The sequence below is a fragment of the Urocampus carinirostris genome, chromosome 12, assembly GCF_059441175.1.
Source record: "Urocampus carinirostris isolate Australia breed hairy pipefish chromosome 12, RoL_Ucar_1.0, whole genome shotgun sequence".
Taxonomy (NCBI): domain Eukaryota; kingdom Metazoa; phylum Chordata; class Actinopteri; order Syngnathiformes; family Syngnathidae; genus Urocampus; species Urocampus carinirostris.
The window spans coordinates 35,841,548-35,862,214 of record NC_142360.1 but is presented as its reverse complement, the minus strand read 5'-3'; the positions used below and the strand labels follow the sequence as shown (position 1 = coordinate 35,862,214).

Sequence of the window (20,667 nt, the reverse complement as noted above, 5' to 3'; positions counted from 1 at the left end):
GACCAACTAGGCACCAGCATACACCTGACACCCTTTTAGATCTAAGAATCGATTTGATGCTATGACCAAGTTGGGCCAGACTTTTCTCAGCTATTTTAGTTTGGAGCAAATCCTTTCCACGTTTCACTGCACCTCTGCTTCAAGACCATCCACTGTGTCACAGAACTCTGTTGAATTACTCCTCTAATGGAAAGAACGGCATTGTGGAAATGGAGAGAATTCAAGAGAGGAGAGGTGGAAATCAATGAAATAATAGGCAGGGCAGGGGGCCAGACACTGAGCTCGGCCTAGCGCTATATAACAATAAACACGTGCATTTCACATACACCATTAGTAGGTCTGCTATGCATGCGCCAAAAGGTCTGGAAAGCGACCCCGTTCCTAAAACGTATAAGCCCGCAAGCAGTGTGGAAAAGGACGCACAGTAGTGCAAGGGTTATGGCGATAAATTGCACTGTCCTGTCACTTCTACTTTTTGTAGAGCCAGAGGTAATTTGCTGCCCTATTTCAGACGGCTTGGAAATGGTTTAAGAGCAAGAGTTCACGCCTCCCATTACGGAGAAACGAGGCGGTTGCGCTGAACCTGCACCATGCATAACACGGTGTACAAGAGACAACAGCGTGTCACCAAGGACGAACCGTGTCGTGAAAGCGAGAGTCCCTACTTACTAACCGCAGGTCTGCTGTGCACCCGCTGATGAGATGGGTGGCTGCTCTACACGGGCCAACAGCAGCCAGGGGAGCCATAACAGAGGCTAATGTTGGAGTGCTGACGGCCGAGCGGGGACGCTTAAATGCTAAGTGTCCGGCCCAAAGGACTGCGAGCGAGGTTAATGGGGATAAGACACGATCTGTTAACACAGGTGGCTGTTAACCTCGACTTTTTGTTGGAGTCACTTCGGCGGGATGTGTTCGATACCGGGCTCCAACTCACTACATAGTTGTACCTTTATTTAATAATTTATAAATAGGAAATTCATAATGGATTTCAGATCTAATCTGCTCCCTCTTTTTCCCTTAGAGATAAGGTGAGAAGCTCAGTCATCCGGGGGGGACTCTGTGTAGAGCCACTGCTCCTCCGCATTGAGATGAGCCAGTTGAGGTGGCTCGGGCATCTGATAAGGATGCCTCCTGGACGCTTCCCTCGGGTGGTGTTCCGGGCATGTCCCACAGGCAGGAGGCCCCGAGGGCGACCCAGGACACGCTGGAGAGACTATGTCTCTCGGCTGGCTTGGGAACGCCTCGGGATCCCGTCGGATGAGCTGGAGGAGGTGGCTGGGGATAGGGACGTCTGGGCTTCCCTTTAAAGGCTGCTGCCCCCGCGACCCGACCTCGGATAAGCGGAAGATAATGGATGGATGGGAGATCTAATTTGTGTTGTTTGTGATCAACAAAAATATCAAAATCAAAAAAGTTAAATCATCCTCTACGTTAGTGAGGTTAGGCAAATATGTATAAATCTAAATATTCAAAGATTGTACATAAGCAAGATATAAGTGATGAGTAAGTGAAGGACCTCAGGATTAATGAAAGCAGCAAAAGGAATAGTGAAGAAAAAAACAGGGAAACCTTTCTGGCTTTTTAGTCCAGTTCCTTATATCCTCAACTAATCGATACTTGAGCACTAAAAGAGATGCGCGGCTGGGCTGCCTGCGTAAATCCAAGACTTTGGCTAAACAACAAAAGAAACACAGGTTCTATAGGGCAACACAATACAAAGCTTGACATTTTTGAGGTGTCAAGGTAAGACTGCGTTATTTTGACAGTTATTCTGGTTTGGTGACTCATGACAGACCATGGAGATCTTGTGATGTATTTCAAATCAGACGTTAAAAAGATGGAATTTGATTACAAGTAGTGTATGATCTATTAATTCAAAATGAGCTAGTTGTAATTGAAACATAGACTTTAATCAAGCAAATTTTTGCAGTGGGCAGGAGACACCCTGAACTGATTGCCAGCCAATCGCAGGGCACACAGGGACAGACAATTCGCTCGCTCATTCTCACTTAGGGACAATTCGGACCGGCCAATTAACCTGACACGAATGTTTTTGGAATGTGGGAGGAAGACGGAGTGCCCAGAGGAAACCCACGCAAGCACGGGGAGAACATTCAAACTCCACACAGGTTTGATCTCATGACCTCAGAACTGTGCCGCACACGCACTAACCACTGCCCCACCGTGCTGCTGAATAAACTCTTTATTTCATATTTTTCGGGGTTTGGGTAGGCTTTTGGACTGTATTTGAAGCAGTCCTTTTATTACTCTCACCATTTTCAAGCTACACGGACAGAATAGAGTAAAGACGACCATTAAAACACACCCCCTCCCCCTTCTGCTTCCTGAGATGTTGCAAGTCACGAACAGCTCTGATAAAAGATAAAAGCAGTTCGGCGTGGTGGAATTTTTTTTTAGAAGGAGTCTTTCAACTCAGTTAGGCATTGTTAATACCTACTCAATAGGGAAATATTCTACTTTTAACTTTTTAACGTAATCTTAACCGAACACACTCCACCTTTAACGTCAAAAATTACAAGGAAAAACGCCATGTATTTGTTGCTATTCCCTAAGCAGCCAATGATTTTCTGGGCTGTTTTGATGTAATGTTCTCTTATCTGCTACCGTGCACGCTTCAAAAATAGTAAAAAATTAAAACAAATTGACGAAGTTAGAGATACTGGGTAGGTCCCAAGGGCTTTGTGCTTTCCTTTACTATCTCACACAGTAGTATTTCACGGACGTCAAGGGTCTCCAATTGAAAAACCCTTTCCCTGATCAATCAATATTTACTGCTTACTGCTTACATTTACTGGTTAAACGAACACAGTGGCAGTAAGTCACTGAAATCAAACCACATTTTTGCCTCCACTGTCGAAACAAATGTGGTTTACACAAATTAACTCAAGAGGGAATTGACAAATAATACAAAGTGGCGGAATAAATAAGGAAAAAAAGAAACAATTGCTTTTATCTGGCGAGTCTGTTGTGGAAGTCAATATATCAGTGAGTGGTGGTGAAAACAGTTCATTTTCTGAGTTGTAAAAATGAGTCCTATAAATGTCTGACTGCCTCTAAACTTGCTACGTTTGACTGAAACGTATGAGGAATTCGAGGCTGTCTTCAGGGTCCATACACATTTTTCATGGCCAAATTCAAGCACTTTTAAGGACTCTCAGAGCCAATTTTCCAATTTTTTCTAGTACCAGTAAAAGAAAAAAATGGTGTGAATCGTGTATTTTGCAGACATGCAAATATATCTGTGATTTACACATGTGATCTTTAATCTTGCGGGTGCATTTATAAAGATGGATCATTTTTAGATCTTGAGTAAATCGCGAATATATATAATATATACAATATGCAGCTTACATTTTCAGTAGCAGAAAGTACTTATCAATTATAATTTACCACTGGGAAACGTTTCCATCATTTTTTGCATGGATAATAATTAATGTCCAAAACTGATACATAATGATGCAATTTCCATGGTGTTATCTTTTGAATCTCCAGTGAACTTTTACCCATGGGTGTAACCAACCTTTTTTGGGGGTTGCTCAAACACCCACAAATTCAACCTAAGCACCCCCAAAAATGAAATGAAATGTTCTGCATTTATATAGCGCTTTTCAAGTCAATGACTTCCCAAAGCGCTTTACAATGTGCTCCACATTTCCCAATAGCGGCCTTGCAGCCATGTAAGGCGCTAACCTGCTTATTGGGGGTATTAGGGGTTCAGTGTCTTACCCAAGGACACTTCGACATGTAACACCGACAAGCCGGGACTCGAATGTGTGGTACCTGGCTGATTGGATTTTCTTGGCCCTCCACGTGAGAGATGCGTGGAAAGGCGGAGCATACACAATACTGGGGCCGGCGTAAGTAACCATCTTGTAGCGTGATCGACGAATCTTCGGCGAGGTGGTGCTACGGTGAATAGTAAAGGCTTGACCTGTGGATGGCAAAGTCAAATGCTTATCATTCACAAAACAAGATGGCGCCCTTTCAAAAAAATTAAGACCACTTGAAAATCCATACACGAGAAGTCATTGAGACTGACCAACAGAAGACCGAAGGATTCTACTCGACAAAATAAGATGAGATCCAGATTTTGATTAATTTCGGCCAGCGACAGGACATGAATGCTGCTGTTAACATTGGAAACAACAACAAGAGTCTGAGGGACCTGGATTCACCCGGACCGTCTGAAAAGAGCTGAAAGGTGTTGTAGGTCAGAGGTGGAAACAGTGGAAAAAAGTCAGAGCTGGCTAAATAACGGAACTCAACAACGTGACCACTACTGACTGCGTGTGACACAGTGGACAAAGCAGGTGCAGGTAACAATAGTAGCTAGCACCAAACCGCAGCCTGCAGCCAACATTAGTGGGTAGAGAAGGAAACACTGGGGAAAGAAGCAAAAAAGTGATTGAATTGGGGGACTCTCAGTGAGCAGCTGTGTAAGGCGAGAGATGTTGGAGGATGAAGCAGGTGCAGGTAAGACCAACAATAGTGACGACAGGCATGAAAATGGGTCAGTTGCTAAAAAGGTGTTCGGGTACACTGTACACAACAATATATTGATTTTTTTTTTTCATTTTGGCTAAATTAAGCCTAAAGTCACTTGCATTAAAGCAGGTTAAATTTTGCTCAGCTCCCTTACTGTAGTGATTTATTCTCTACAGCTAGCTTACACCTGAACAGGCTAATAACTATGCTTGAACAAGGGTATGCCCAGAGATAAATTAGGCACTTCCTTGTGTTGCATATGAAAAAAATCAATGGGTTTTATAACTACCCTTCACCCCCCTCAAAACATTTTCTCCTTGGATCTACAATATTCACATAAGTCAAGACCCTTTGACTTCAAAATGGTGAATTTCTCCAACAAGTGAGAGATTGTCATGCCTGTGACAAGCCACATCCTGCATCCAAGTGGCTAACATGAATGTCTAGAGAAGAAAAGGGGCTGTTAAGTGCTACAAGCACCACCAGGACAAGCTAGCTTGGTAAGATCCTCATTCGGGCTCTATAGTTGTAAGCTGGGGGCCAAACATGTCAGGTTGTGTAATATAATGACACGTTTCTGAAACAAAAATCATGTTCATGAGTGCATGTGATTTTGCTTATTACTTGAAACAATAGTGTTTTATTTAAACAAATGAGATATTTAGATATAACTTAGGGTTGCTATATCATACACACCGGGGTTTTAACCTTTCGACACTTGAAAAAGGTTATTTCACCAAAGCCCACTTACCCACCCACAGTTGCGCATAATATAACATATGTTCTAATGGCCGACCTGAAGTGAAGAAAGCCCCAGGCAGTACTTCTGGATGCTTCTTGTGGGATTGTGTGATTGACAGGCACAGTCATTCGTCTGACCTTACCACAGTAGCCGGTGAGTGACAAACACATCCTGGGTACATTTGTGGCAAATCACGAGCTGACATGGTCCCCCACCTGGACTTTTATTGGATTTGGTGAGGGTCAAGGTTGTTTCAGAGGCAAACGGGATGCTTTCCTTTAAGTTTCATCTTCATTATTCATGCTATGAATGGATGAAGTGTGTAGATGCTGACTGTGCTAGATTCAGAAATGAAAGTCAAATGGAAAAAGGTATTTCAAAAAAAAAAAATCTGATACTTTTAATGCAGACCAGATGTGACATTGAACATAATCAGACCAAATTTAAATGTCCTTGATTTTTTGGGGCCTGATTTTCATAATAAAAACCCATTTTTCCCCCATCTTTCTCCCAAAAACTACTCCTTGGTTCAATGTCCAGTTATGGCTTGTTCTGTATCCAAATATTTTTTACAATTATTTTGGGCTGTTCTTTAAAAAAAAATAGACAATATGGTACAATTGACAAAATTAGAACATCAATCATTTACTTTGGGGGAACACAGTAGTATCAAAATATCCAATTTTTCCCCCCATTCAGAATAACCCAAATTTTATTTTACCAAAAATTTGACTAATCTGCTATTGTAGGTAACACACGATAGTCCAAAAATATGGTAAGTTGGGTTGAAGTTTTAAGATTTTTGATGATCGTTATATCAAATTAAACCTCATTTTGGTCCAGAATTTGGACCGGTCTGCTAATTGGGTACAAAAAGGTACAAAAGGTTTAAACAAGCATACATCTTTTTTAGCCAATTTAACTTTAATAGTAATTTCGTAATGCAGTCACATAGTAACAAATGTACGTATACATTTTTTTTTATTAACGATCGTGCATTTTCATTTTTTTCCCTCTTATAAGTGGCTCCCCAAGGCAGCCCTAACTATGTGCTCTGAGATGAAAATGAGTTTGACATCCCTGCCATAGGTCAACTGGTATTGGTTACGGCTCTTTGGTGACGATAGATGAGGCCACATGTCAGTAGCCCCGTCCACATTGCCCTCCCTACGCAATGACATAATTGTTGCATCTCATGTGCAGAACTAGGCTGGGGGGGTGTTCGAGGGGGTCGGGGTGGGGCGAGGGGCACGGAGCGTCATTTTTGGAGTGGAGCGGACCACAGTGATAAAAAAAAAAGATTACTTGATCAGATTTTTATTTCATTTCATTTAATTTCATCAGATTTTTATTGTATCTGCCGATACCGTCTCTCAATCTGATAAAAATATACTATCTTCCAAATATCTATTTATGAGTTAATATATGTGAAGATATGTTTATGTATATGTATATTTTATATTAAATTTGTATTTTAACGGAATTTCACCCAAAATTAAAGCAAAATAATATATCTAGACCCTTTTTTGAGCAATCAATTTGGTTTAAAAAAAATGAACAAATGATTTTCTTTTGCCTGACGTGAAAAAATATTATAAATAAAATATGTTATGAAAATTTATGAGCGAGAACCCAGCTTTATGACGTTGGTGCAGGAAAAAATGTTTTACGGACCCTCTCTACGGCATTTCCCAACTACTGTCTGCTTCACAAGATCCTACAAATTCAGAAGCTATGGTAATAAAATTAAAATTTTCTTTGCCCATATATTTCTTTACAATGTTATTTAATCCTATGCACATATTACAAATAAGTCGTAGTTCTAATTTTTGGTGCAACTTAAGACACATCATACTTACTATGTACCTTTTTAATATTTGAATGCACTATCTGGGGTACTGGGGGTTCGAAGGAAATTTGCATAAATTTCTATCCCTCGCTATACCGATATTTCACGTTGCAATCTCGTCAACAGAACAAATTAATCTTGTATCCCAGGGGTCTACTGTACATTGGGAGGCAAAGGAATCTCTTAAGCATTGTGCTGTATGTGCAGAAAACACGTGCTAATATTTAGTCATTTCATACGAAATAAGTCCACCAAACCAGAAAAGAGCTGACATGCTTTTTGAGATGTGCCGTCAAACTTTGGTGACGTCTTGTGGCAAAGTTGCTTGTCAAAGGATCATGTTAAGAGCTTTCCTGGCTTAGAGAAAGTTGATAAATTAAATCTGATGTTAGCTTGGCAACACTGTCTTGTAGAAGCTCACCGGAGCTGTGGGAGTCGGCGGATAAACCCCAGGGAACACGAATATGGGATGGCGCTGTCAATAAAAATATTTCATATCCATTAGGTCGACCCAGGGAAGGAGCAGCCTGAGAAGGATCTAGCCTAGAATTAGCGGGCAGGTATGGCAGGGACTGCTGGGGGGGATTCCCTGCAAAACGGAAGCCCGTCAGTCAGGTTTTGGTCCCATTTGGCGCCAGTTAGTCAAAAAGTCACTCTTACTTTGAACTGAGTCAGACACAGACGTATTTAATTTGCAGATCTTAGTTACACTTTTTTGCCACGGATGGGACTTTGGTCTTATCCCCTGCAAAGTGGAGCTTGTGGGCTATTCAGCGTTCCTATAGCTTTTTTGTGGCCAAATTCAAGCAATTTCTAAGGACTTTCAAAGCCAATTTTTCAATTTCTGTAAGAAATTTAAAAATAAATCTGCAAAATTTAGCTTTGTGTGTGCCTTTGTCCATCATGTATTGTGTCTTGGGAAGTATAGCCTGGCAGTGCCCATCCCTCTCCAGGCTGGGGTTGGGGTTAGTATGGTCACGTCACAAGATCATCAGGACTGGCCAAGGTAAATCTCCAGGGCACAGTCCAAGGGGGCAGGAGAAGGGGAAGACCGAAAAACAGGGCAGACAACATTAAGAATGGACAGTTGCCAACTTTGCCACGACCCAAGAACAGTCCAGGGACCGTCAACAGTGGAGAAAGCTGTCCAGAGTTGCGTCCTCATTAGTGCCCCGACGACCCATGCGGTTAAAGATCTATGAACCGTGAGCATTTATCAAGACATTTAATAATTAGATCTTGAGTAAAAAGCAAAGAAATGTTTGACAAATATCTCCTCATAGCCTATAGATCTTGGGGGAAAATGACAGTACTATGTAGCTTACATTTTCTGAAGCAGGAAGTTCTTCCCATTACAGTTTACCACTAGTAAACGCTACCTTAATTTTTGCATGACCCATAATAAATGTCCAAAATTGATAAGTAATCCTCGCACGAATACAAATTTTATAGTGCCCTGTTTAGGTGTAGCATTCACCTGTCTTCTTGGGTGTGACCTGTAGTGCCATACAAACCAATGCCAGTAACAGTTAATCATGAGAGATGAAGGAATACAATGGGAAAACTAAGCCGCAAGAGAGAGCAGTGTTGGCTGCATTTTTAAGCAGACTAGTTAAATGAACAGGGCAACAAATTCAAGCATTTAAAAGAACTTTACCCAAAATTGAAGCGCTTTTCAATTCAAGCATTTTCAAAGAATTCCGAGCACCTGTAAAAACCCTACCTATTATTTCCACTCCTATGATACTTAAACACATTTTTCCCTGTGCTAATTTTTCTCATGAGCTGTTTTGACCTGTTATTTGTAGGGATAATTATCGGGCCGATAGCAATCAACAAAGTTTGACAACAGTTATTGGGCCAAAACAAAAAGACCCCATTATCTAGCACTTGACAGCATGCTATAATATTTAATTAGCAGACGTCTCTCGTTAGAAAGACTCACACCCTTCAAGTAACTAATTAGAATGGATGAGGATTTTCTGTAGAAGTAGCAGCACAACTTGGTCATGTTTCCTCTCCACCTCTTCAAAGATGTGTGAAGTACTGGAGAGTTTGGCCGTTGTTGTTACAGAGCTGCAAAATATTGAAAATTGTAATTCAGAATGGATACAAAGAATGTTAGGATTTGGAAAATAATCCTAGTATGCATACAAGGGGGCCATCTTAAAGTTGAACGGGTTTCTTATAAAATAATATTATCACTTATAAACAGGGGAAAATGGGTAAAGTGAAAGGGAAAAAAATATGCTGAAAACGGTATTTTGGAATGGTTAAAGAGAATTTTCAAATTTGGAAAATATTTTCTTGTTTTGTTTTGATCGTATAAACTTGAATAAAACTTTTTTCCATGTTTTTGTTTTTTAGATCTTTGATTTCAGCCATTAAACTCATGATTGTATTTTGTGGTTTGGTAACTACATCCATTTTGTCCATCATAAAGCCAAATGACTTTTTGATTTCCTCAAGTTCCTTGTCCCTGCTCGGCATCTTGAAAATTCCACGCTACTTTCATGGCACCGTCCCCTGATCGCCTCACCCGAGCGCCCTCCGACTCACCGGTTTTTATTTCGCCGGACCTAGTATCACCGGTCTTTGATCGCTTTGCAAAGGAGCGCCGCCATGTTTGCCTCTTTACCGTGATGCAAATTCAGCCTCAGCGGCCAAACTAGCCAGTCCCCTCATTCGCCGTGTGTATTTCCTCGTCGTTCGCTCCTGTTTTTCCGCCGCTTCTCAAAGGCGAAACCTTCTTAGCCGAGGGGGCGATGAGAACAGAGAACGTAGTAGCCACGTCTCTCCCCACGTAGCGCCAACAATGACTGAACATGAATTTTGTTTTGTTTATAGAATGTTTAGTATTTATTTTGTCCTATTGATGTTTAATGATATTAATTTTATTTTCTAAAAAATAGCATGTGGTCTAAACAAATACGTGATCAGTTTTCTGAATTGCTTTAACAGAAGCAGGATTTGGTCAGTTTTCAGTATTGATAGGAGAAAACAGCATCCCTAGTTATTTGTCCTTATAATCCATTCCAAATATTTGCCGAGGGAGCAAATCCTGGTCATTATCGGTGGAGTGGTATTAAAATCTGTGAGGCAACCCACGGCTCATGAAAAAACAAATGCAGAAAGTTTTGAGTTAATGCTGCGTCCCAGAAAAGTTGGCGCTCCATTTGGAATTGTTTTCTCTGTGTTTGATTGCATAGAATCGGAAATGGTATCGTTTTGCTTGCTGACCACGGTTTGATGTAAAAGGTTAATTAGAGTGGCCGTCGTCCTTACGAGTGGCAATTGAGACTCGGGAAAAGGAGCTCTGGCAAATGAACTACTCTCGGGATGCTCTTTATTATCCCCCTGCTCCTCTTTACACTCGATTGACCGTGAAACTCGATTGTAGTACAAGTGATTTTGTTGAATATTTAGCAAAGAGAGTCATAAGAATTATTTGTTAGAAACAAAATTGAAAAACATTTAATTAACAACAGAAATTGTATATGAATGTAGGATATAGCAATCACGTCACTGAGTTGTGTGATTAAAGGTGATTAAAATATTTTAATTGCTGACGCCATCTTCTGGCTGAAATCATCTTTGCAGCCTCTGTAAAGATGCTTGAGTGCAGCATGACATGTTCGTATCTCTCTTAGACGTGCTGGAATAAATTTGTGTTTTTTTCGGGGTTTGGGTTGGCATTTGGATTGTATTTGAAACATTCCTTTTCAGGGTTGGGTAGGGTTACTTTAACTGGATTACTTTCAATTACTTTTGGATTACTCCAATAGCAAATATACTAATAAAAGACAAAGGAAACTAAATATGAATAAAATGACTACATTTTGTGCAGGCTTGGGGAGTAACGGATTATATGGAATGGCAAAAATGATGTTGGCAAGCTGTTTGGATTTATTTTCATTTTGTTTGTCGCATTTTATGCTAGTTTTGCCGGAGATCAATGAGATCAAAGCCAGGAGAGAAAGCTTACCACGTGTTGTGAGTCATAATTTTATTCATATTTAGTTTCTTTTGTCTTTTATTAGCATATTTGGTATTGGAGTAATCCAAAAGTAATTAAAAGTAATCAAGTTAAAGTAACCCTACCCAACCCTGTTCCTTTTTTACTTTCATAATTTTCCTTCTACAAATAACGAAAATAACCAGCACACGCGTGAAATCCCTCTCCACAGTTTGAATTTACAGAAGGGTCTATTTAGTCTTGGATGCCACTGTGGCCTTGCATGCATCTTGGTGCTAATTCTTTAGGGCCAGTGAGTGATGAAAGCCAGTCAGCTGGGCACTTTTTCCCCCCTCAACACATGTTGATGCTTTGGATGTTTTAGCAAATTCCAGACTCAAACTATCAAGGCCATAATCGGTCTCCTCTTCCTAATGAGGTAAAGGGTCGGAAACTTTTTTGGCTCAAAAATCCCGGAAAGCAAATTATTTTGTTTTTTTTTCTAAAACCCATACGGTGTATGTTTCAACACACTCTTCTGTTCAACAGCAGGGCCCGACAGCTTTCACTGGTTTACCCCTGCAACATCATACGGGTGCCCTGTCCATCCCTTAGAACGCGTCCAAACATCCCACTATCCTTTCACAACACCTTTCCACTCATTCCTATCACCAACAAGGGCTCTAGATTCCACTATAATTAGATCTCTTTCCTGCAGTGCACTCATAACACCATCCATCCACGTCAATTGCGGCCTTCCTCTTGGTTTCTTTCCATTGACTTCTGCTCTGTAGATCCTCTTCAACATTCGCTACTCAACCATCCTCTCCATGTGTCCAAACCCACCGAGTACTCTCTTATCCACACGCTTGCTCAGTTCTACTACTACTCTGGTTCGGTCTCTCACAATTTCATTTCTCAATCTATCCAATCTTGTCACTCCGTACTGACTCCTCAAACAAAACATCTCAAGAACATTTAATTTCCTTCTCAAATCTGCGTTCAGGCTCCAAGTTTCTGCAACATACAACACAGTCGGCACAATCACACTGTCATACAGTCCCCTCTTAGCATCCCTACTCATACTCTTGTTGCTGATCACTCTACTCAGAGCACCCAAAACCTTGCTTCCTTGATTCACTGTGCAATACCTCGCACTCAATTCCATTAACTGCAGCCATATCACAACCCAAGTACCTAAAGCTTTCAACTTCTTCCAGCACCTGTCCATGCAACCTTTTTTCCAACGCCATGCCCACTCCATCACGTGAACACTTCATCACCTTACTCTTCCCAACATTGACACATAACTTACGCCTATCACACACTCTTCCAAACTCCATTACCAACCTTCTCAATATTTCCTCAGAATCAGCCACAAGCGCCGTGTCATCTGCAAACAACAACTGACTTACCTGCCACACCTTTCAACTGTTATCCATCATCTCTACACCTCTATCAAATACTCTTGCATTCCCCTCCCTTACCACACCATCCATGTACACACAGGGTGACATCACACACCCCTGTCTCACACCAGTCAACACAGGGAACCACTCACTTGTCTCACTCCCTACTCTTACACATGCTCTGCTGTTCACATAAAAAAACTCTTCAATGCTTCCAACAACTTTCCACCCACTTCATACATTACCATCACCTGCCACAACGCCTCTCTCTCAACTCATACACTTTTTCCAAATCCATGAAAGCCAAACAAACATCCTCGCCTTTTGCAAAATATTTCTCACTCACCTGTCGTACTGCAAACACCTGATACAAACATCCTCTTCCTTTCCTGAAACCACTCTGCTCCTACATCACCACCTCATCCATTGTTCCTCTCACTCTCTTAATCAAGACTCTAGTGTTTTGTGTCACCCTGACCATAGTGACATGGTCGCTTTCTTGTGTCCCGTTTCATCTGGAGGGACGAAAGCATGACCAACTTAGGTGCCGAGGTGCTTAACTTGTCTGGGTGTTTGGGCATTTGGGTTGGACATGTTCCCCCTAAAATTTTGCGTGTTTTTTTGCTACTTTTTCCCTTTTTTGTTTTTTATGTTTTTGTATATTTGTTTTTCTTGCTGTCGGTCACCCCTCTCGAGGGATATGACCCGGGTAGATAGATAGATGATATAAGTTAAGACAAACCTAAAAAAAAAAACACACAAAATTCGCTCTCCAACCAAAAGCTAATAATCAGGCCCATTTTATTTCACTGTGTGAGGATTTATGATTTGATAAAATCTATGAAATAATTATTATGCCAGAGCCTGAGTCATTTTTGTCATAAATAACTGTTTTAAAAAAAAGTGCGGGGTATTTCGAGAAAATGTCGCAAAATATTGTCGGATGTATTTAGGAAGTGACCTATGTGGGCAGAAATATGCCCACCCCTACCCCAATCAAAATGCTCTGTGTTCTTGGCAGGCATTTTCAGGTGTATATATTTTGAGCTGAACATACGTATTTCTGTGTTGTTTTGGCTTCGCATACACTGGAATTGAAAAAGTGGCAGAGAAAATTACCTTAGTTCTTGTTTAAACTCTGAGCAGATGTACTCAAGATAAGAGCCGTATCTGGTTCGCAAGCCTTATGTTTCTGACCCCTGAGCGAATGGAAACATCTACACTTGATTGGAAGTTGGTGACCCCTGGTCTACGTGTGTGACGGGTTACGCTTGTCACAAGGACAAGTTGTCAAGTGGTCTGAATATGGCATTACATCAGTGGAGGTGAAAGGGAGTTATCAGAGGTTAAAGATCAGAAAGGATGACAGCATGATGAAAGAGAGCCAAATACACTTGTTGGCTATGCTGCTAATTTGGACAAGGCATGAAGGCCAGTAGATTTTCTAATATAGTAGACCCCGTAAAACAACGTTTTTACTTCACACAGTGCATTTTCCCTCAATACCATATTAACAAAAAAATGATTTGTTGTCCCCAAAAACGTATACAATTTGTGCCAATAATGAGTTTCGTCTCCAAGATGCCTCTCTGCTATTGGTGGACGTTATAAAATGTGTGGGTCTGGTAATTGTTTGCATCACAGCCACATGAAAATGCAGATATGCTATTGGCTGAACTACTTCCCACAATACCTTTCTTGAATCTTGTGTGCTACTTTGAGAGCCAGCGAGACAATGCTGTATTTTTGTAATGTTTTTTCTAAGCTTTGGGTGCCCAAAACAAAAACATGGAAACCATGGAAACAAAGCGTGTGATTATCAAGAAATATATAGAAAGCACATCCATCGTTACCCTCGCTAAGAAATATGGTTGTGACCAATCGACGATCGGCACTATTAGTGAAAATAAAGAGATTAAGGCATGGAAATCTTCAAAAGGCATGAGAATCCTCGAAGTATCAAATCAGTTTCATATTTAACCCACAATTGCATCTATTCCCTCTCTCTGCATCCACCGGTAATTCCACTCCAGAGTCATGTCACACCAAAGGTAAATACATTTTGTTTTTCCTTCACATTTATTTATGTAATTTAATCATATGCACAAATATTACACATAGGCACTACTTACTATAAAACCATTTTGTTTTTTAATGGTTTTATTTTACATTTATGTTATTAGCCTATATGCACATATGTTACTCATTAGCATTGCGTACCTTAGACTATTTTGTTGTTTTAATGTTTTTATCTGGGGGACCGAAGATTGGAAAGGCATTTGCTACACAATAGAATAAGTTTCTGTCCCCCACTGTTAAGCAATTTCAGTTTATTGCCCCCACCAGTGTAAAGAAGGTAAAAATACACGGGTTCCCCTGACGTTGTGTCCTAAATGCGGTATTTTGAAGTCGAGTCGAAGGAGAACGAAGTTGAGTAAAGTTAGTAGAGTGTGTCGGGGAACCGGCTTCTTCAGCTTGGCTCACTAAACGGCTCTTAAGGTTGTTTTTGCTTCTTTAATCCCAACATGACCAAATATTAAGTAAAATTATGCACAAAATGACTTAAAGGAAGGGGAAATAAAACAAAAAAGAAAAAAATACCAAAATGAAAAAGTTGTGAAAAGCTGAGAAAAAAGGAAACAAAAGGAAGAGAAAAAAGAAGGAAGAATTTAGAAAAAAGCTAGAAAAAAAGGAAAGAAAGAAATGTAGGAAAAAAGTAAATAGAAAACCAAAAGAAAAAAAGTAACAGCTCGGAAAAATTAACACAATGAGATTTTTTTAAAGGAATTAAAAAAAAGTAGAAAAAAACACCGAAAAAAGAATAAAAAGTTTGTGTTGCATTCAAATAATTTCCAATTATATCAAGTGAATCTTGTTGCCAACATTGTACTTCCACTAAAAAATGTGATTAAGTACAGTTCTGTATCTTACAACCGAATAAATAAGCCCCCAAAAATGTTAATATTATGCGACAAAATATATCAGGAAATAAAAAGAAATGGATATCTTGTGAAAGAATTGTAAGAACAAACGACATTTGTAGGCCGTAAAACCTTTGCAATAGTACATGAATCAATTCATTCAAATGAGAAAAATGATTTTGCATTGCCGGAAACTCAGCAAAATCTAACTTGATGTCAAGTTTTGGACATGTTTGATAATTAATTATCTTGCCACACTTGGGATTATGGTGGCTCACTGTTGTTTCAAGCGCTGCTCACCGACTTTGTGTGAACGCTCAGACCCGTGGAAAATTAGAGGGAACATTGGCCCCACCCTCAGAACAAATTCATGTTGCATCCTAGAGGTCTAATGTGCACTTGTTGGCTATGGTGCTAATTTGGACAAGGCATGAAGACCAAGGACCAAGTTATTAATATCTCCATTCTGATCATGTCAAGGAGAGGGATAGTGGGGAAAAAAAGTAACCTACTATAATATATCTATAATATATTTCTACCTTCTCTCACCAACTAGTTCCGTCCATTTCAGCCTCCAATCAATTCCAGTCATGGGCCCAAATCTGGTTGGTTTACTTTTAAGGCACTCTTCTCAAACACTCAACACCCTTCCATCATTCGTGGTGCAGCTGCCCAACTCTAATTGGTCCCTTTGGGGCCCAGAAAGCTTGGCAGCGGCTGAGGAAAACATGGATCATAACCTAGAGGACCATGCATCTGCGAGAAGTTGACACTGGGGTGAAAACCATATACACAGAGGGACACAAGATGCACTTCAAGGTCCTTCAAAGTAGATCTTAGATTAGACAGCCTCTCTGTGATATCTTGACACCAGTTGCGCTAATTTGGCAAATTAAAAGATGTGCTTGATGGCTATCAACAGATTTGATCAGAACTAACGGATCTGTCATCGTTTTAAAAAGTTACGTATCGTTTTTCCTACAGCGCTCTCCGTCAGACACAGCACCCGTGACAAGACGGCCAAATATCCACAAATAATTAGTGGAGCTCTTCATGTTAGGTTTCTGATTTATTTAGACGGCATGTGCTACATCTTTGGATCCCGAGAAAATATCATACTCCTAAACAGGGGAAGAGTCGTGAAAACCCTGGGTTCGGGTTTCGAGGCTGCGGCGATTTCGTTACGTGTGATTTATAAATATTTAAATTTTATTTCCCTTGTTCTTCAGTGATATTGTAATTTTTTTAAATGTAAAGTTTATTCGCTTTTCTTCTTTTATCATTCTTTTTTTATTTTGTCATTGTATTTTTTTATATTGTTTTTTTCCCCCATTTAATTTATTAAACTCACTTTATATTGTTTACTGCTGATTGTTAGTTTATTAAATTGTTTACTGTCTTTATTTGTTGCACTTCAAATGTGGCATAAATATGTTGCTGGTGAGCCGCAATAAATATTCCAAGGTTCTCTGACACAACTACCTGTCTATTCTTCTTTATTCAACTGACTCAAATACAGTTCAGAAAATTCTAAATTCTTTGACATACAACAGCTTATTTTTAAAGTAGTGGAAATAGTAACTTTCCTTGGTAATTAGTTGAAGTTGTACCTCTGCTTACAAATGTCTCTGCATACAAAATGATCAGAGTACAAAGGACCTGAAGGGGAAAATATTGCCTCTAGTTACAAAGGCATTTCAGGATACAAATAAGAAATAGAGTACATGCTCTTCGTGTCCCATTCCCCCTCTTTAAACACCTGGCAATCTGATGCGTGTGATTGAATCCAGCATGCTCTTTGTGTCCCCTTCCTGGCATGCTCTTCGTGTCCCCGTCCTGTTCTGTAAACAGTCTACTGTATGGTACCGCCACAAAAAGCTATCATTAACAATGGACCCCACGAAAGACATGCAGAAAAGTAGACAAGGAGAAAAGAAGAGGGAGAGACTTTTTCTGGCAATCGAAACAAAGCAAGAGATAATAGAAAGGTATGAGAACACACCACGGCCGTGCAGGATGAGTTCGAGACAACAAGGAGGAGGACGAAGCCATCATTTCATCAGGCCAAATTAAAGACATTTTGGCAAAATTCCATGAATTATCGGAATTTGGGCAAAGGAATCACCCAGAAAAAAGTGTTGACAGATCGGGCCATCGCTTTTTATGATGCCTGCCTCGCGCATTTCTGACGGATTGTTTGTGGCCCTCCTCCACAAAAAAAAAAACATGTTTCGTAAAACATTATATACTGCATTGTTTAACTTAAATAAAGACTATTGATGAATTTTACTACAACCCTGCCTCTCTTCTCTGCCATTATCCATTCTTTACTTTCCAACGGTTCTGTCCTCTGTGCCCTTAAAACTGCCCGGGCCACACCAATTCTGAAAAAGCCCTATTTAGACCCCAATAACTTCAACAATCTCTCCCATATCTCTAACCTACCATTCATATCAAAAATCCTCAAATAAAATAGTGTCCTCCCAAATTCATGCTCACATCACTACCAAAAGTATATCTGAACCCTTTTCAGTCCAGTTTCCGTCCACGTCACTGCACTGAAACTGCACTTATCAAGATCACAAACGACCTCCTCATTGCTGCTGGTTTACTTTCCATTCTCGTCCTCCTCGACCTTAGTGCCGCCTTTGACACCATTTCCTATTCTATCCTCCTTATCAGACTCTCTTTCAGCTTTCAGCCGCTCTGCCCCCCCAGCTCTGGAACTCATTGCTGCTTGACCTCCTGAATTCGGCCACTCTGTCCACCTTCAAATCGACAACAATATATCTGTATTATTTGTGATTGCAACATCCTTTGCTGTCTGGTAATTCTAAAATGGGGATACCACATGTGCGGTCCCTTCTCAAGTTTTCTTCATTTTCCTTGAGTTTTTCCTTGCCCTCATGTTGGTTCCAGATCAGGGGATGGTGTAATAGTAAGAAAAAATAGTCTGTATAATAACCTGTGAAGCCCTTTTAGACTCTTTGTGATTAAGGGCTATACAAATAAAAATGACTTGACTTGACAACCCCGCGGCCACATAGTGCAGTTCATTTTAGCTAGGCCACGATGGCACGCTTCAAGGCCCATAGCCTTAAATTGCTCTGTGATCGTGCATCAAGTAAACAGGCAGAAAAGGCTTGAATGTTTATTTTTTATGAATATTTTTCAACTTTTGATGCACTGGGGCCCCAAAGTAGAATGCGCCAAGTAGCGAGGGATTACAGTACTGGCCATAGTCCGGATTATTGACTGCACGTAAACATAGCCACTGTCACCGAGCTCAAACTTTGTGGGTTCAAAACTGGACTCTAAGCTTTCTATCTAGACTTAGGATGCAGTTAACTTAAATACTGTAAACAGTGAGTGACAATAGATTGGAACATTTAACAGCCCCGAATATGTCACGAGGGCCCTGTGACTCTCGCCTCAGCACTTTTGGCGTGTGGCTTTCGCAGATAATCTTCCTGCCGCCAATTTAAGAGGCACTCGCACACCTTGACTTATAACAACTTTAGGTGCTGACTTGAGTGTATGTACTGTAGACTTGATGTCTATACTTCTAAGGATAAATAAAATAGATAATGGAAAAAAAAAGAAAGCTAGAAGAGGCAAGAAATCAAGATGCATTGTTTGGGAGCGCGCCGCTATGCATGTGGTCATAAGGCTGTTCTATTTAATGGTCCCATCTATAGGGTCCGTGTCGCCGTCATTAGTAATTCAATTTGCTCTTTATTAGCTGCTCTTATCAAAGACACCAACAAGCCGCTTTCCTCACTCCATCTTTCTCCGTCTAGAATTCGGACTCCCCCATTTTTAATTAGACCATCACATGTTGCCGGCACGGGCTAATGAGGTTCCGCGCATGACGAAAAGCAGCTTGACAGGACCGGATAAAGTCGGACTTGAGAATCAGAAAGAGCAGAGATAAGACGAGGCAACCACTGGGACAAATAAAGCTTAATGTTAATAGTGACGGCTTCCTTAATGTCTTGTGACTGCAGCCGGTGTGGAAAACGACGCCTGGACGGGCAAGCGGGTGCACGCAGATTGACCGCCGGGGTTGTCGGGGCGAGATGACGGGGGAAGGGATTGTAAAAAAACAATGATTGCTTTCAATTAGGTGAAGCCTATATTCTCCAGTTCGTTAAAACAATCCAATTTGCAAAATGATAATTATGCATGAGCTCTTTTTTATCTACTGGAGGGAAGCAGACACGATACTGCCTTTGCAAATTATCTGCTATCTGCGCTTGTTCCCCCTCGTGGCTCAAGTGGGCAATCAATTAACCTCATTGCTCTCTCCCGCTTTTGCCAGAGGCTTACAGAAAAATGTGACACCTGCTGCCCTCTACTGTAGAGAAAAAGCCGCCACACTTAAAAGTACTGTAGTGTGTATCATACAACTCCTAGTGTGGTAAAAATACTTTTAATTGAAGTACAACACTGTTGATTAAATTAATAGGCAAAACGCATGGACTATTATATAAAGATGATTTTAGGTTCGTATAATTGGTATTGGGCAGCACAGCGGCGCAGTGGTTAGCGCGTGTGCAGGACCAGTTGTAAGGTCTTGGGAACCTCCTGTGTGGGTTCAAATCCAGCTACCGGACTTCCTGTGCGGAGTTTGTATGTTCTCCCTGTGCTTGTGTGGGTTTCCTCCGGGCACTCCGGTTTCCTCCCACATTCCAAAGACATGCATTTCAGGTGGATTGGCTGGTCCAAATTGTCCCTAGGTGTGAATGGGCGAGCGAGCTGTCTGTCCCTGTGTGCCCTGCGATTGGCTGGCAACCAGTTCAGGGTGTCCCCTGCCCACTGCCCGATGATTACTGGGATGGGCTCCAGCACCCCCGCGACCCTACTGAGGATAAGCGGTGCAGCTAATGAGATGAGATGATTGGTATTACTAATACACAAAAAAGCTGATATTTTTGGCGGCCATTTTCCGACTGTAAAAACCCAAAAGACGATTTTCCAAAGGTAGCTCGTCCCGGTGGTGCTTTTAGCACTCAACGGCCACTTACCATACACAGCTGAGCCAACGTACCATAATTGAAAAATCTCCCACTTACTCCCCACCTTTTCGTTCTCTAGCCACTCATGTTAGCCACTTTGATGAGGGCTAAGGCTCGCTGCTATAGTCGGCTGCTCTGTATTTATCCTTCAATGTCTCAATTGCCCTTTAAAAGCTTCCCAAGCAAGCAAAGGCCTCTTCTACTGTTTCCTTCTCTAACCACTCAGGTTAGCCACATGGCTGCAGGCTAAGGATGATTGCTTTTTTT

The 20,667-nt window shown here is 40.9% G+C and overlaps 1 protein-coding gene across 1 annotated transcript in view; it reads right to left on the bottom strand.

Annotated features, from left to right (window-relative positions):
• zc3h3 (zinc finger CCCH-type containing 3) overlaps positions 1 to 20,667 on the bottom strand; it is a 54,731-nt gene that overhangs the window by 21,255 nt on the left and 12,809 nt on the right. The window contains exon 4 of the mRNA XM_088350170.1: positions 3,802 to 3,952. Within this exon, the coding sequence (XP_088206296.1) occupies positions 3,802 to 3,952 (151 nt within the window). The remainder of the gene's footprint in view (positions 1 to 3,801; positions 3,953 to 20,667) is intronic.